The 15,525-nt window shown below is 47.8% G+C and overlaps 1 protein-coding gene across 3 annotated transcripts in view; it reads left to right on the top strand.

The window, feature by feature from the left end:
- KANSL1 (KAT8 regulatory NSL complex subunit 1) overlaps positions 1-15,120 on the top strand; it is a 165,978-nt gene extending 150,858 nt beyond the window's left edge. For 2 of the 3 annotated variants that reach the window (XM_052657698.1, XM_052657699.1), the window contains exons 8-15: positions 6,031-6,213; positions 6,689-6,877; positions 7,212-7,360; positions 10,985-11,106; positions 11,725-11,782; positions 12,004-12,116; positions 12,809-13,061; positions 13,327-15,120. In XM_052657698.1, the coding sequence (XP_052513658.1) occupies positions 6,031-6,213; positions 6,689-6,877; positions 7,212-7,360; positions 10,985-11,106; positions 11,725-11,782; positions 12,004-12,116; positions 12,809-13,061; positions 13,327-13,554 (1,295 nt within the window). In that variant the 3' untranslated portion in view covers positions 13,555-15,120. The remainder of the gene's footprint in view (positions 1-6,030; positions 6,214-6,688; positions 6,878-7,211; positions 7,361-10,984; positions 11,107-11,724; positions 11,783-12,003; positions 12,117-12,808; positions 13,062-13,326) is intronic. The other variant, XM_052657700.1, reaches the window with a different exon arrangement.
- Positions 15,121-15,525: the final 405 nt, after the last annotated feature.

The following is a 15,525-nucleotide window of genomic DNA, read 5'->3' as shown; positions in this document are numbered from 1 at the left end:
GTCTCCTATTTGAATAAAGAAGCCTGAGCCTATATAGTTATATTAAGGTCTAATAAGATCTTTTTCCTGTTGAATCAGTATCAGCTGATAAATACATTGATCATTGCTTTGTCAACAGGATTACCTTGTATAGTTGTGAATTCCCTCTCCCATCACCTAAATATGCCCAAGACACCTGCCTGACATCTCCTGTTCCATCATTCTGTACTCCCTGTGGTCTTTATTTTCCTGTCTGTCTCTGTCTTCTCTCCCTACCTCCACCCTTTCCCCACTCTTGCCTTTCCCCACTCTCTCCCTTGTGTCAGTCACACACAAACACACACACATATCCTAATTATGACATTGGAGTTTGGACAAGAGAGATGGTCATTAAATTCTCTTTATGAGACAGTAAAGAAGAATAGTGTATTTTTTTTTTTTTTTTTTACTTTCTCAAGTCGAGCATTAACATATCTGCCTATGAATACAGTAGACTTTCTGTGGCTCAACCCAGGGACTTAACTATTGTGTCTAATATTGTGACTATTGGGATTTTTTTACTTGATTCACACCACTGCTACACTCAGAATACAGAATGCCACATTTGTAAACTGAAAGATTGCCAGGGTCATGAAGATGTGAATAGTGTCTCCTGAAATATTGAGATTCCCCAGATCTTTTTGTGTGTAATAGTAAGTAATAGTGAAAACTAGCAGCCAGCATACTGTGTGGGTCAAACCTGACCTCTGGGCCACCCCGTTCTTCTCTAGAATACATTCAAAGATGGCAGGACTTCCAACTTTTCATTTTCTGTAGTTTTACTGATGTTTCCCTAGCCAGTCTGTGTACTTTGTTGGGATGGGAACCAATTACAGCTCTTAATCCTAGAGTTCATCTCCCGTCTTCCACACCTTAGCCACTCCCATTCATTTTAGGAACTGCTCCCTGGCTGGAAGGTGGAGACATTAGGGTGTGATAACCCTTTAGTACTGAGTGGTGGTTCAGAGGTAAAGTGTCTGCCTGCCATGTTGGAGACCTGGGTTAGATCCCTGGGTCGGGAAGATACCCTGGAGAAGGAAATGGCAACCCACTCCAGTACTCTTGACTAGAAACTCCTGTGGACGGAGGTGCCTGGTGGGCTACAGTCCATGGGGTTGCAAAGATTTGGACATGACTGAGCGACTTCACTCAGTCCACCCTTTAGTATTCCAGAAACAGGAGCTTGTTTCCTTATTACCTCATTTAATCAAGCCAGCTAAACCTTATCTTGAAACAGAGGATGTATAACCTTGGGGAAGAACATATTGACTTACCTTTATGCTTAGTAAGAGCACCACCTGCTGGCCTCGAAGAGCTCTGCTCTTTTGAGAGAGCTTGCCAAGACAGCTAGCTATATCTATGAGGCTATTGCAACTTACCAGCAGGAGGAGGAAGTGAGCATGACTGAACACCATGAGAAAGTGTGCTTGAGAAAATGGTGGATCATGGAATGTCAGACTCTGGCGGGCCTGAAGCTAAAGTCGTCTTTTTGTTTGAGGAAATGGTAAACTAAGGTTTGGTAAATGGTAAACTAATGTTTCTTGTCATTGACCTGGTTAAGGGTCTGTACCCTCCTGTCTGGTTAATACCACTTTAATGGCCATTGCCTATGCAGGTGTGAAATGTGTGGAGTCCTCTAGCTGAACTGTTGTTCTCTTCCATTTTTATAACTCTTCCTTTGCTTACTTTCAGGTCCTCTATGTCTATTTTCAGAATTGTAGCTCTGTGTGGATCCCAGGTGTTACTACTCAGAGCATGAACTCAGACTAGCAGTTCCTAAGAGATCATTTTTGTTCACTGATTTTGGGAGGTTTGACTGAGTCTCTATTCACTTTTATATGAAAACTGCTAAAACACAGCAGGCTTTTAGCAATGTATAGTAGCCCGGGTCCCATAAACAGTTAGTTATCCCTAACAGCTTATTCAGTGGGTTTTATGGGGAAGTTGCTCTTGGTTCTGCTTAATACCCATCTCCAGAGCACAAGGTAATGGTTTACATTTGTGCCAGTTTTTACTTCTGAGGATTTAAATGGGGGGTGGGGTAAAGGTTAGGAGTGGAGTTTTAGTTGAAAAGTCATTAATTTAACGTGTTAGAGTTGAGAGGCGCAGTAGTCATCTAGTCTAGCAATAACATAAATGTTTTTTCTCTCTCGTGCTTAGTGAGATTGATTTATAATTAGGTTAATTATTTGAGACAGGTCTGAGGTCTTGGGGTACAGCAGAGTGAGTACTGCCACGAGCCTGTGCCCACAGCAGACAGAAGAGGTGAGAGAGTTAGAGCATGTGTGCTAGGATATTGCCAGCCCTGACCAGATCTTGCTGCCTCGTTTTACAGATGAAGATGCTGGAGCCCAGCCAAGTGATTTGTTCCTGTTCTAGCCTCCTACTCAGTGATGGAGCCAGGACCTGTGTCCAGGACTACTTATTTGCACTATAAAAGAGCGGGAGGAATAAAATCACTATGCTTTTGTAGTCCCATTAAACAGCCTATGCAGACTTCCCTCATGGTCCAGTGCTTAAGACTGCACGCTCCCAGTGCAGGGGGCATGGGTTCAGTCCCTGGTTGGAGAAGATCCCACATGTCATGTGGTATAGCCCCCCAAAAGACCAAATAAATAAGAAAAACCAGTCTTTGCCAAGTGGGAGTAACTCTCTTCTATATCCCAGGGGATGTCCTGGGATATAGAAAAGGTGTTCCCCCACTTCTTGAGCCTTCTTTATACCTTTGAACTCAGCCCAGCTTTCAGAATTTCTGTAGACAGTGCTTTATTTCCAGTACACCCTTTTCCCCAACCACTCTGAGCAAAGAATTTTCAATTAATTAAAATTCCCCTAAATTTAATTAAATTTGATTAATACCTCTAAACTCTAATTCTTTTGTGGGAGATTTTTTTATTTTTTAACATTTGATCTTTGGGGTGTGGGATAATCAGGCCATCATTTTACTGAGGGGCTTGGGCGGGCTCTAAGGGCTAGGAGTACAGTGAGCTCTGATATCCTTGGCCTGGCTGAAAGCTGATTGATCATTTATTTTAAGGGTTATGATAGGTGAATTTGTTTTTTAAGTGTGTAAAAGAAAGAATGATTATGGAAAAAAATTCACGAGAGCACTGTTCCCAGAGATGTGTCTTATTCTTTGAAGTGTCATGAAATACATAGTCTGTGCTATAGGAAAGAGTTAAGTTTTGCTACACTGCAGAACTCTTTTGAAAAATATTCTGTACTCTCCACTTCCTTGGGAGTAATTTGAGAACTATCAGATTCCACCTCAGAATTAAACTGCTCCATTCTCTGGGTTTTCTTGGTGTGTCAGATGGTAAAGAATTTGCCTGCAGTACAAGAGATCCAGGTTTAATCCCTGGGTTGGGAAGGTCCCCTGGAGAACGCCATGGACAGAGGAGCCTGGCGGGCTGTAGTCTGTGGGATCACAAAGAGTTGCACACGACTGAGCAGCTAACACACTTAAGCATTAATTCTTTGGGCCAAAGAAGAACTTTATGGTGTAGTGGCCAAGAGGATGAGCTTGAGGATGTCACAGACTTGAGTTTGAACGCTGCTTGTTCCTTTCTAACCCCTAGAGGAGGGAATGGCAACCCAGCCCAGTACTCTCGCTCAGAAAATCCCATGAGCTGAGAGGAGCCTGACAGGCTGAAGTCAGTGGGGTCTCAGAATCAGACACGACTGAGCTTGTCCAGTGTTAGTTATTAAACTGTGTAACCTCGACAGTTAATTCACCTTTCTAAATCTGTTTTCTATCATTAAAAGGAGCATAGGAATGCCTCATGGAACTGTTATGAAGGTGAAGTAATACACAGCACCAGCCACAGTATAATGGGTTTTTTTTAATGTTCATTCACCTCCCTCTTCTTTGCCCGCCACCCCCCCACCCCCCACTCCTAGTTCAGATTGAGCACATCCTCTACCCTCCCTGGGAGCCAGAACCCATTAATGTTTGAAGTGAAGTGAAGTCGCTCAGTCGTGTCCGACTCTTTGTGACCCCATGGACTGTAGCCTACCACGCTCCTCCATCCATGGGATTTTCCAGGCAAGAGTACTGGAGTGTGTTGCCATTTCCTTCTCCAGAGCATCTTCCTGACCCAGGGAACGAACTCGGGTCTCCCTCATTGTAGGCAGACGCTTTAGCATCTGAGCCACCAGGGAAGTCCTACGTGCATTAAATATAATAAATATTAAGCAATTCTGGAAAAAGAAGGCATGCCAGAGGTTGTAGTGATTTTTGAAAGATGGAAGGCAAGATAACTATAGAGAAGTAAAACTTCAAAAAAGGAGCCCAAAGCCTATGCTTTTGAATAAACTCTGGTCAGGTAGCAGCCAGTAGGGGGATGGTTCTTTGCCCACACTGAAAAAGGACAGAAAAACAGGAATGGGACCTGGGCATTTGGGTGATAGATCAGGATTTGTTCTGAATTACAGCTAGGTTAGATTTTAACCCTTTTCCATAATGCAGTGATGTTTCATTCTGTGCTACAGTATTGAGTGTGGACTCAGGGACTGAGACTTTTGAGTATGTCTCAGGTGGTTAATGATTGATTCCCAGGAGGAACTGAGAGCTAAAGTGAGATATGCTGATCCTTCAGATGTAAAAGGATCATGAGAAGTTTTTCAGAACCCTGAAGAAAGACTCACCTGTATCCCTGGTGGTGATGTTTCAGAATGAGACTAGAAAAGGAAAATGTAAAGTTCAGATTGCCACTAGAGGTTCTAGACAGAGTAATAGGGCAAGATGTAGAAATAAAGGCATTCCGATTGGAAAGAAAGTAAAGCAGCATTTCGTGAATGATGTACTTGTGTTGTAGAAAATTGTAAGGATTCCACAACAGCTAACAAAACTTAATAATAGATTTAAGAAGATCACAGGATATAGGCCACTATATTAAAAATTACTATATTCCTACATACTAGTAGTAAGCAATTATAAACCGCTTTTAAAAGTGATAATAATGACATTATCATTTGTAAGTCAGCAAAAATATGAAGTACTCAAAGAATCAATTTAACAAAATGTGTAAAAGAACTGTACAATGAAAACCACCCAATGCTGATGAGAGGAAATAAAAGAAAATGGAGAGAAATATCATGTTTGCAGATTGAAGGATTTGGTCTTGGAGTTCGCCCCAAATTGGCTGAGTCGATATAATATCACAACAAGTGGTTTTTTTTTTCCCCCACCAAAAGCTTAAAAGAAGAAGCAGAGCACCTACAAATGATTGAGTCAGATTCCATCTTAACTGGTGACACTGTAGTAATAGCTTTAAGGATCTGAGAGAAAACTGGTTTTAATCTTGAAATGCTCTTTCTAAAGAAATTACTCAAACTCAAGTCCACATTCTTAGGAAAATAAAGGAAAGTAACAAAATGGAAAGATGCAAGAAAGAGTAGTGAACTCCCCCCCAAAAGGTAGAAGTTATAATTAAAGTCTAAAAGATTTAATTTGTAATATTTCAGTATTAGCTCATCCACTTAAAAACCTAGATAATCCCCAGATAGGGAAGTGGTGGGGGTCTGGAGGAAGGAGGGGGAAATGATCTAGTTCTTATTAGGGAAAGATGCAGTGCCCAGTCCAGTGCCTGGTGAAGCAGCAGACAATTAACAGTTGTTGAAGGAATGTATGTCCTGATTAACTTTATGTTGAAAGAAAGAAGTACCTTGAAATGTTTGTTTCCAGAAGAATAAGAACAGGATGTTTATCAGTCTTTTTCAAACCAGTAGAGTTGAACAGACTTAGCGGAACACAGGAACAAAGAAAAGACCATCATAGATTTTGGTTTTGTTTGGAACTTGAAAATAAAAGGCAGCAGTGACTTCCCTGTGAGTAGAAGAGTGGAACCTTCAGTGGTGTTCCAATAAACAGATCTTCCCTGTAACAGTGCTTGTCCCTCGCAGTCATCCTACCACTGGGCACATAAGAGAAGGGTGTGAGGTGGGTCTTGCTCCCTGGAGAGCCAGAGCCCAGGGGTCTGGACTGATGGTGGCGTTTTATGTTTCTTGCAGATGTTCCCACAGGCCTGCACTTCCAGAGCATGCTGAAATCTCAATGGCAGAACAAGCCTTTTGACAAAATCAAACCTCCAAAAAAGTTTTCACTTAAGCACAGAGCACCCATGCCAGGCAGTCTGCCAGATCCAACTCGTAAAGACAGGCACAAGTTGGTCAACTCCTTCCTAACAACAGCCAGTAAGTTTCAGGGGTCCAGAGAGTCCTCCAGTTACTTTTCTATTCCTCTGATGTTCTCAGGTTACTGGTATGGCCATGGCAGTGTGATGGGGTTGGGAGAGACAGTTGACAGATGGAAGCTCAGCCACAGTCGTCTTTTTCTGCTCATTTTGGATGCTCTGGGATGGACTGTGAAAGCTGTTCCAGACATCAGGTGTTCTGGGGCTCAGTGAACAGCCAAGTGGGGCATAGCATTGGGTGCATTTGTGGGCCGGCTGTCTTTTGTAGTCTGGTGTCACATTTTTCTCCACTTGAGCGCCCAGTGGGCTCCCTGGCCTGTCCTGGCCAGTGTGTTGCTTGCTAGGAGCTTCAGTCCCAGAGGACTGTCCTGCTGCCCTGGGTATCTGTCATTGACCTAGAGAGAACTCAAGAGCTTGGAACTCAAATAAGGTTGAGAGAAGATATTTCACAGCTCTTTTTCTGTTCCCCTCTTCAGAGCTGTCCCATCACCAAACGCGGCCTGACAGGACCCACAGGCAGCACTTAGACGATGTGGGGGCCGTGCCTATGGTGGATCGAGTGACAGCGCCCAAAGCAGAGCGCTTGCTCAATCCGCCGCCACCCGGGCACGACCCAAACCACAGCAAAATGAGATTGCGAGACCATTCATCTGAGAGAAGTGAAGGTAGGGCCCGGCCCGGCACCTCCGCCTGCATTTGCACCTGCGCAGGGCTTTCTGGGGCAGCTGGGCTTCCTGTAACTGCCCTTAGCTGTGTCCTTCCCTTGCTAGGAAGGCAGAGTAGAGGGGTCCGACCGCTTCTAAGTGTAGGTCACTCTTACCTGCTATAGCAACCTCTGCCACCCCCTGCCTCCCATCAGCCAGTTTGCTTCATCTTTTTATCCTTTAGGCTTAGAAAGCATTTTTGCCTTTACTGAGTATTGCTGGCCTTCCTAACTTGTGCTGGAAGTAGAGCAGGTTGAGGTAGCCACGTATTCCTCTTTTCTGTTGACCTCTGCAGTGTTGAAGCATCACACGGACATGAGCAGTTCGAGCTACTTGGCGGCCACCCACCACCCACCACACAGTCCCTTGGTGCGACAGCTCTCCGCCTCCTCAGACACCTCTGCACCCACCAGCTCCAGCCCACAGGTCACAGCCAGCACGACTGTAAGTACCCACGTGGAGTGGGCCAGACAGCCCCTTTGCAGTGACAGCTCCCTCCAGTGGGTCTGGAGGACAGTGTGGAAAGAGGGTTGTGAGGGCCAGGGCAGTTATGGGGACTTAGCTCATCCTGACTTGTCTGTCTTTTTTAAGTCGAAGTGGTGCTATTTAATCCTCCATTACATTGTTTTCCTTGAGTGTTCTTAGTAGAAATGGATCTGAGCTGAGCCAGCCATAGAAAGCTTGAGGCGGAGACAAACTCTTGGGTGATCTGTAACTATTCAAGATACACGGGACCAAGTTTTGCACAGAACTCCACAGTACCATGACTCTTAACTCCTTTGGCCTGAGAAATAAACATGAGCGGAGGGATGCAAAAAAGGGGTTTGTGGGCCCTAGAGAAGTTTGATTTCCTTGTTTTTAGTCTCCTGGGGAGTGGAGCTGGAATGCTGGGAATAAACACTGGGTGCTTGGAAGGGAAGGTTGATGTGGAGCCTGTTTTTTAGGTGTGCAGAGCAGAATTACAGATCCAGCAGGCCACACTGGCAGGACTGACACATGCGCTCACAGTGGCCGGCTCTCTGGCTCCTGATCAGCTTTTGTAGTACCTACCACTCTCCACCCCGAAAGCAGTTTGCACGACCATCCCACACACACAGTCACATTAATACTTTGATGTTTTCATTCCTCAGAATGTGCCTCCTTGAACACATATACCTGCAGCTGCTTTGTACCCACCAAAAGGGTCCTTTATATAGTAATCATCCTAATAATAATGGAGGTAGTAATAATAGAATGCTGCTGCTGTAAATGTTTGCTGTGTCTGTGCTAGGTACATGGTGTGTTACCGCGTTCAACCTGTAACACCCGTTAAGGTGCAGGTGGTGTAGAAGATTCCCATTTTGTTGGCAGGAAAACTGAGGCTTTCCAAGGTTAAGTGAACAGCATAAGGTGAGGAGACCTGTCAGGGTTACAGTTGGGATTCCAACCCAGCGGTCTGGCCACAGAGTCAGCTGTTTTGGGTCATGCAGCACAGAGTGAGCCTGGATTGGGGCACAGCGAAGGTGACTTAGGCAGGGGCTCTGATGCCCCTTCAGAGCTTACATGAAGAAACTTCAAAGCCAACAGAATGTGCTCACTAGGCTCTGCGATCAGGTGGGAATTCATGTCGTTCTGTCTTTGCTCTTAAAAATCAGTCTTTCCCAGATGACCTTGTTCCTCCGCCCTTCATCCCCTCCCACACCCACAGGTTTTGTGTCCATAGCAGTGTAGTCTCTGCGGTAAGCCCAGGTATCCTTTAGCAGGGATCTCAGAAAAACAAAGGATTTTACAGAGACTAATTGTGATGGAAGTCTTTTCTCAGATCCAGGACTTGGTGAAACTTCAGTGATTTTTCACATGCCGCTTTCTCATGCCTGGAAAATGTAAACTTAGGCCTGAATCACTTGAAATTTTTACTTACTATCTAATGAGCATCAATTTTGTACATACCACTGTGCTGACCCTTGAGCTCTCGTTGCCAGTTTTTTTCGAAGAATCTGGATTTATTTAATAGCAGGAAGAGTGATAGGCCAGATAGTTAAGGTGAGAAGCTACAGGACCCTGGAGAGGAGTAGGGGGGAGGGGGATGGGCTGTGTGCTCATGCTTGCTGCAGAAGCCACATGAGCCGATAGGTGCAGCAGAATCACCTCTGTGGTCTTTTTTTCTTCTTCTTGGACTCCCTGGATATTCTGATTTGATAGTTAGAAGAGATGGGGCCCTGAACCTATTTTTTCTCTTTTAAATATCATCTTGCACCTCACCGTCTGGCAGCCAGGTTTGGGAACCACTTCTCATTCTCATCACCTACCCTCTACCTCTGGTCCTAAACAGGAGAGAACATAGGTTAGACCGAGTGAGTGTCTTCTGGAATTGGGCCATCTGCATGTGGGGTGGGGGTTGGGGCTGTTGAACCCCACAGCCCACTCCTGTCTCCCTGCCTTGAAGGTACTGACAGCAGGCCCAAGGAGATTCAGGGAAAATACATACCTGCTTCTGCCAGCAGTTTCACACTTGTTCTTGACCACGATCCAGGGAAAGCTGTCTATTGAGGTTCCTTTGGGTACACTTCCTACAGTGGGGTGTGTGAGTTCAGCAGACACGTGGCAGAGGCCTGTGGTGGTGAGTCTACTGAAACTCAGCCAGGCAGGGCTCACAAGTCTCTTCAGCTGTTCTGGTCAGCCAGTTACCCTGAATTTGTGAAGTCAGTGACAGTCCGTTCTCATTGATAGCAGAGGAAACCGAGGTGAAAAAGACATTGTGATAACCCGAAATCACAGGTGGCAGCTGCTAAGATCCTGGCCCAGAATACTGCCTCTCAGCATTCTCTGAGAAGGTCTTGAAATGATCGGATGGATTGGTCATGGACCCCCTTCCAGGAACAGGAAATGGAGGGAAACAGCCTCTTCCCCCACCCCCCTGCACTGACCCCTTCCCTCTGGGCTGGCCACACTTGTGGTTTGGGTCTGAACACCCCTTACTGACCCCTCCCTCTGGGCTGGCCGCGCTGGTGCTTTGGGTCTGGGCTGGCCACGCTGGTGCTTTGGGTTGAGCACAGCCTCTGAGGTTGAGGTGCTGGCAGCTGTGTTGTTGCCATGGCAGCACTTTGTCATCCACTGTTTGCCTCTGGCCTCTCACAGCTCAGTTGCCAGTCTCTGTTTCAGGGCAGGGTGTTTGCTATCTGGGCACAGGCAGCCCTCAGACTTGCCCCTCCATCTAAGAAACCGTGCCCCTTGGCTCCCTGCTCAATTCCTCCTCCGGTCTCCTAGCTGCTGCTGCAGAAGGCCCCGCCCCTGCTCCCTAATATTGGATCCTTACTAAGTGTTCTTTCCCAGGAGTTTGATTTGAACTTCCTGTAGGAGCGAATCTCCTTTCTCCAGGAGTGTGAGCTCTATAGCCAAGGCCTCTTCATCCATTTCCCTCCATTCCTCTCCGTTGATACAGCTAGAACGCTCTCAGCTCTTTCCCTAAGAATAATAGCCAGAAAGGGGAAATCACATAAGGGTTCAGCAGATGGTGGGCACAGATTTATCTGGAGAGTTCAGATCTGCGAGAAGGAAGTGCTTTCATGGTAACCAAGGTTAGCAGATCCACTGAGCTCAGCCTCCCATGGGGCATCTTTCAGGATGGAAGAGTTCATCTTTTTAGTCCAGAGAGTTACCTCTAGGCTTAAGCATGCTTTTTCCACCATGGGTCTGTGTCATAGAGATAAAAGGGGGGAAACAGGAGGTTTTGGGGGGTGTTGTTAAAGATGTATGGAGGAGTCTAAACTGTGGCAGTTGTCTCAAGGCGCCAGGATACCCTCTGTGAAACTGAGTAGAGGTCTCCTTTCACGTGAGCACGTGAATAAAGAGGGTGGCCAGTGAGACTTGTGAAGGGAAGGTCCTCCTCAGGCCCCACCTGGTATTTCTCCTAAGCTCATTGCTGGTGGGAGACCATCCCCACAGTGCAGGCAGTTGCTATCATCCCTGCTTGGGTGCTCCCCAGGGACCCAGATGCCTGGTTATTGGTGATCCTGTCTTAAATCTCAGGTTTAGGATTTGATGTGTGTAGAATTGTTCCTCCCTTTTAAACTTGCCTTTGTCTTACAGCAGCCAGTAAGGAGGAGAAGGGGAGAGAGCTCCTTCGATATTAACAACATTGTCATCCCAATGTCTGTTGCTGCAACCACCCGTGTAGAGAAGCTCCAGTACAAGGAAATCCTTACCCCCAGGTAGAAGCCCTGCACGACCAGCTCTGCTCTTTGGTCCCCCTGTTACTGCCATTTCCCTGTCCCTTAGTGGCTGAGTTGTGGGGCCTAGCCTTGGCTTTTGTCATTAACAGAAGGGATCAGAGTGAAATTATTTCTATATATAATTTTCTTCATTATATGTGTGCCAGCGAGACCACAGGCCACAAACTGGCTATAGACATGTTTTGTTTGATGCATACAAATGTGTTTTAAAATACTGAATTTGTTGTCAGCATCAAAGCAAGATTCCACATAGGAATCTTTATTTTTAGCGTTTGTTGACAAATCAAACATTTGGGCAACCCTGTCTATGCATCCCCATGTGGTAGCAACCAGTTGGTGCTGAGTAGCATTGGTCCCCTTTAAACAGGTTCTTCTGCTTGAGTTTGTCGGTCCCCCAGCTCTGCTCCCACCCTCAGCCCGCTTTCCCTGTTTCTGGCCCTTGTGGGCTTCGGGTGTGAGGCTTCTGATGAAAAGAGTCCCCCAGGGCTGAGAAGGCCCAGTGAGAGCAGGTGGTGACCACTCGTTCCCTCGCACATGTCCCAACTTTTCTGGCCCGACTGCCTGCATTCTCACAATTCTGCCTTCTTCGTCTTGCAGCTGGCGGGAGGTTGATCTTCGGTCTCTGAAGGGGAGTCCTGACGAGGAGAACGAGGAGGTAATGGCATGTTTGGTCCTCTTGAGTGCACACACAGCAGATACTTCAAGACCTGTGGGTGCCAAGTGCAGGCTTCGTTGTATTCTTGTCCTCACCAGGAAGAGCCTCGTATGCGGGCTCAGGGCTGGGGGCAGCGGTGTGCTGCTTCTAGAACTGATCTACCCCCACTTAAACATGACTCCTGGCAGAAAGGGGGGGTCCACAAAGGTGCTCTTTTGCAGATCGAGGACCTGTCTGACGCAGCCTTCGCCGCCCTGCATGCCAAATGTGAGGAGATGGAGAGGGCTCGGTGGCTGTGGACCACGAGCGTACCACCTCAGCGGCGAGGCAGCAGGTGATGGGGGGTGGTGCAGGTCCCCAGGGCCTGTGGAGGGAGGGTCGGCGGGGAGCTCGGGCCCGAGCTGTGTCCGTGGGTTGTCACTTAGTTGCTCTTCGTATCCCTCACTGGCAGTGGTGGAGAATGCACAAGTTCCTTGGTGTTTGTTGGGACCAATGCGGGCATAAGTCAAAGGCTGGGTCCTCGCTGAGTGGTTGCTGTCCAGTTATGGCAAACTCTGGTGGTCCCAACCCTAGGAGTAGGCCATCTGGGAGGTTGGAGGCCGATCGGAGCGTGTGGTGATGGGATTGGAGGAGCATTGGCGGCCTCTGAACCAGCCCACCTTCTGTGGACAGTGGGGCGTGCACAGCTCTGTGGTCCTGCTTGGCTCGGGAGAACTGTCCTGCCCTCCCTCCTTTAATGTCACAGTGAGCAGCCCTCAGGGCGCTCAGGCAGAAGGGTTTAGGGCTCTTGTTTTTGCTTTTTGCCCGTAGTGTGTGCCTGCCTCTGTGCACAGTGACGGGGGAAGCGAGGGTTTGTGGTTCCAAGGAGCGAACTGCTGGTGTCCGTCTGCCTCAGCTCTGCTGGTCAGGAGGCTTTTGTCATGCCTGGCATGACATGCCACCTTTTTTGGCTTCATTTTTACCCCAAAAATGAATGTACAAGAAACCCTGTCACCAGGCACTCAGATTGCTCTTCTTGGGGTACAGGTCTTACCGGTCATCAGATGGACGGACAACACCCCAACTGGGCAGTGCCAACCCCTCCACCCCCCAGCCCGCCTCCCCGGACGTCAGCAGCAGTCACTCCTTGTCGGAGTTCTCCCATGGGCAGTCCCCCAGGAGCCCTATTAGCCCAGAGCTGCACTCGGCCCCCCTCACTCCCGTGGCTCGGGACCCCCTCCGACACCTGGCCAGCGAGGACACACGCTGTTCCACCCCGGAGCTGGGGCTGGACGAGCAGGTGAGCAGCAGCGCCTTTCGTGGGCTCGGGGGTGGCAGGTGGGGGGACGGCACCTGCTCAAGGTGGACTTTGAATTTATGGACCACCCCCTCCATCCCCAGTTTGAAGGGGACAAGGGACTGGACTTCAAGTTGACCTTCTGAAGGTGCCGTGGAACACTGGCCCTTGGTTACAAGGGTGCCCACTCTGAGAACCCTCCCCAAGCCTGCCCCAGAGCCCACAGACCTGGGGCTGGGCCTCACTATGGCGTCTTCTCTGCCCACAGTCCGTCCAGCCGTGGGAGCGGCGGACCTTCCCCCTGGCGTACAGCCCCCAGGCGGAGAGTGAGGACCAACTGGATGCACAGGAGCGGGCGTCCCGCTGCACTCGGCGCACCTCGGGCAGCAAGACTGGCCGGGAGACAGAGGCGGCGCCCACCTCGCCTCCTGTCATTCCCCTCAAGAGTCGGCATCTGACGGCCACAGTCACAGCTCAGCGTCCAACTCACAGATGAGTGGGATATGAGAATCAAAACAGACTCACTAACTATTGGCATTAAAGCTTCAGAAATCTCTGCGTTTGATATTCAAACATCATATGCCGAAAATTTTCACAGTTTTTAGTGAATTTAAGGAATTTAGATTCTACTTTGGTATTTCTTTTTCTTGTTTTGATTTTTGTTCTGTTTTGGTTTCCATGTTTTCTTGTCAATGCCTGAGCACTTCCTCCAGTTGGCAAACAGAAGTTCAGGATAAGAGCCTGCTGGCCTGAGCCTGGCACCTCCTCTGCACTGTTGAATCACTGGACTTAGCCATGTCGGATGGTCACCCCTCCCCTTCTCCCCAGTGGGCAGGGTGGGACAGCCAGGTGGGCAGAGGGGAAGGGACTCTCCAGCTCAGTGTCCCCCCCTGAGGTGAGGGTTGGGGAGAGCAGTGTGCTCTGGGCTCTCGCTGGCCTGCCCCTCTGTGGCTTGGCTCAGCTCTGGCCCCCCCAGCTGGGTCCCCTTGGTCGACTGTGCTGGAGCACCCCAACCAGAGCCTCTTGACCGGCCCTGCCAGCTGTTCCCACTCAGCCCTCAGCTGACAGAATGGCCTCCCCTTGTCCCCCAGATCTTGGAGACCTACCAGGGTTTTCTCTGCATTCAGTCATCCCTGTCTTGACTCCTTAACTGCAGTAACCTGGCTGCAGCTGCTCGGATCCCCATCCTTCCCAGTCCCCTCATCTGCTCCCCCACACCAGACGCACACCCACACATGTGGTCCTTCCCCTTGGAACGTTTTTCCCACTTACCCTGGTCTGTGAAGGTGCAGGGTCTTCTCGCTCCTCTGACTGACTCTAGGGAGGCTGGAAAATGAGCAGCCATCGCCCCTCTGTAATCGTTTTCACTGATGGGGTCATTCGGAGTCATTTGGTCGTATCCCCCTCCTCTGCCAGTCCGGTTCCTTGTCGGGGTCTGTCCGCCTTTCCTCTCTCAAGCTCCTTTGCCTGTGGAACACTGTCTGGTCCTTGCTGTGGTTCCTGTCACTCCCCGTCACCCCCCGTTTTAACCGTGTGCCTGTCTCATCTATGATCACATCACCGAAAGGGGGGCAATAAGGACTTTTTTTTTTTTTTGGCGCCATTTTGTAATCGTATAAAAATAGTAGACAAACTGCTTAATGTTGGGGTTTTTTCACAATTTTCAACATTAGTGATTTTTTTTTTGATTCTGTTTGCAAGTTAAAGGGTTTGTCATTGTTTCTTTAAAAAAACAATAATGCACCATATCCCTATGCATAAAGTGCTTCTTCTATTTATAAGGTTGAAAATTCTGAATAACCCTTTTAGCATTGTAAAAAAAAAAAACAAAATCAAAAATGGAAAAAAAAACCTTGTATTTTGTAAATATTTTCTTTTCCTGCTTTGAGCTGTGTATTGGCAGCGAAACATGTAGCTGTCTTTGTTCTATAGAAATGCTTTTCTTCAGAGAAGCTGATCTTTGTTAATGTCTTGATTCTGTTCGCAAAGCACAGACTAGTGCTTAAAAAAAAAAAAAGGAAGGAAAAATTGAAAAAAATAATAAAAAAAGTTACAGAACGTAGTATGCCAGGCCTTTCTTGTCACTGGACATGGTAATGGTGGTGGTAAGGACCTGCCCTGCTGGGGAAGTTGCTCTGACTGGCACCGAACCTTGGGAAGACTCCATGCCATCTTCTGGGCACAGGCGGGCTCCTCTGACAGTCACCAGAGGGGGATGTGGGTTTTCATGGGTGTAGGGGGTAAGAGATGTCAGGAGGAAAGGTGGTGGTGGTTGGATGTAAGTAATTGACCCGTTGCCTTTTTTTTAAGTTTTTTTTTTTGGCTGCGCTGGGTCTCCATTGTGGTGCGCAGGCTGTTCGTTTCTATACTCGGGCTTTAATGTTCTACCTCTAGTGAGGCCAGCTGGCAGTGTGGCTTTTTTTTTTTTTTTTCTTTTTAAATCTGTTCTAAACTGCTCTCTAGGATT

The sequence above is a fragment of the Budorcas taxicolor genome, chromosome 19 (assembly GCF_023091745.1).
Source record: "Budorcas taxicolor isolate Tak-1 chromosome 19, Takin1.1, whole genome shotgun sequence".
NCBI lineage: Eukaryota > Metazoa > Chordata > Mammalia > Artiodactyla > Bovidae > Budorcas > Budorcas taxicolor.
The sequence above is the reverse complement of the archived record's forward strand: the minus strand, read 5'-3'. Positions and strand labels throughout refer to the sequence as shown.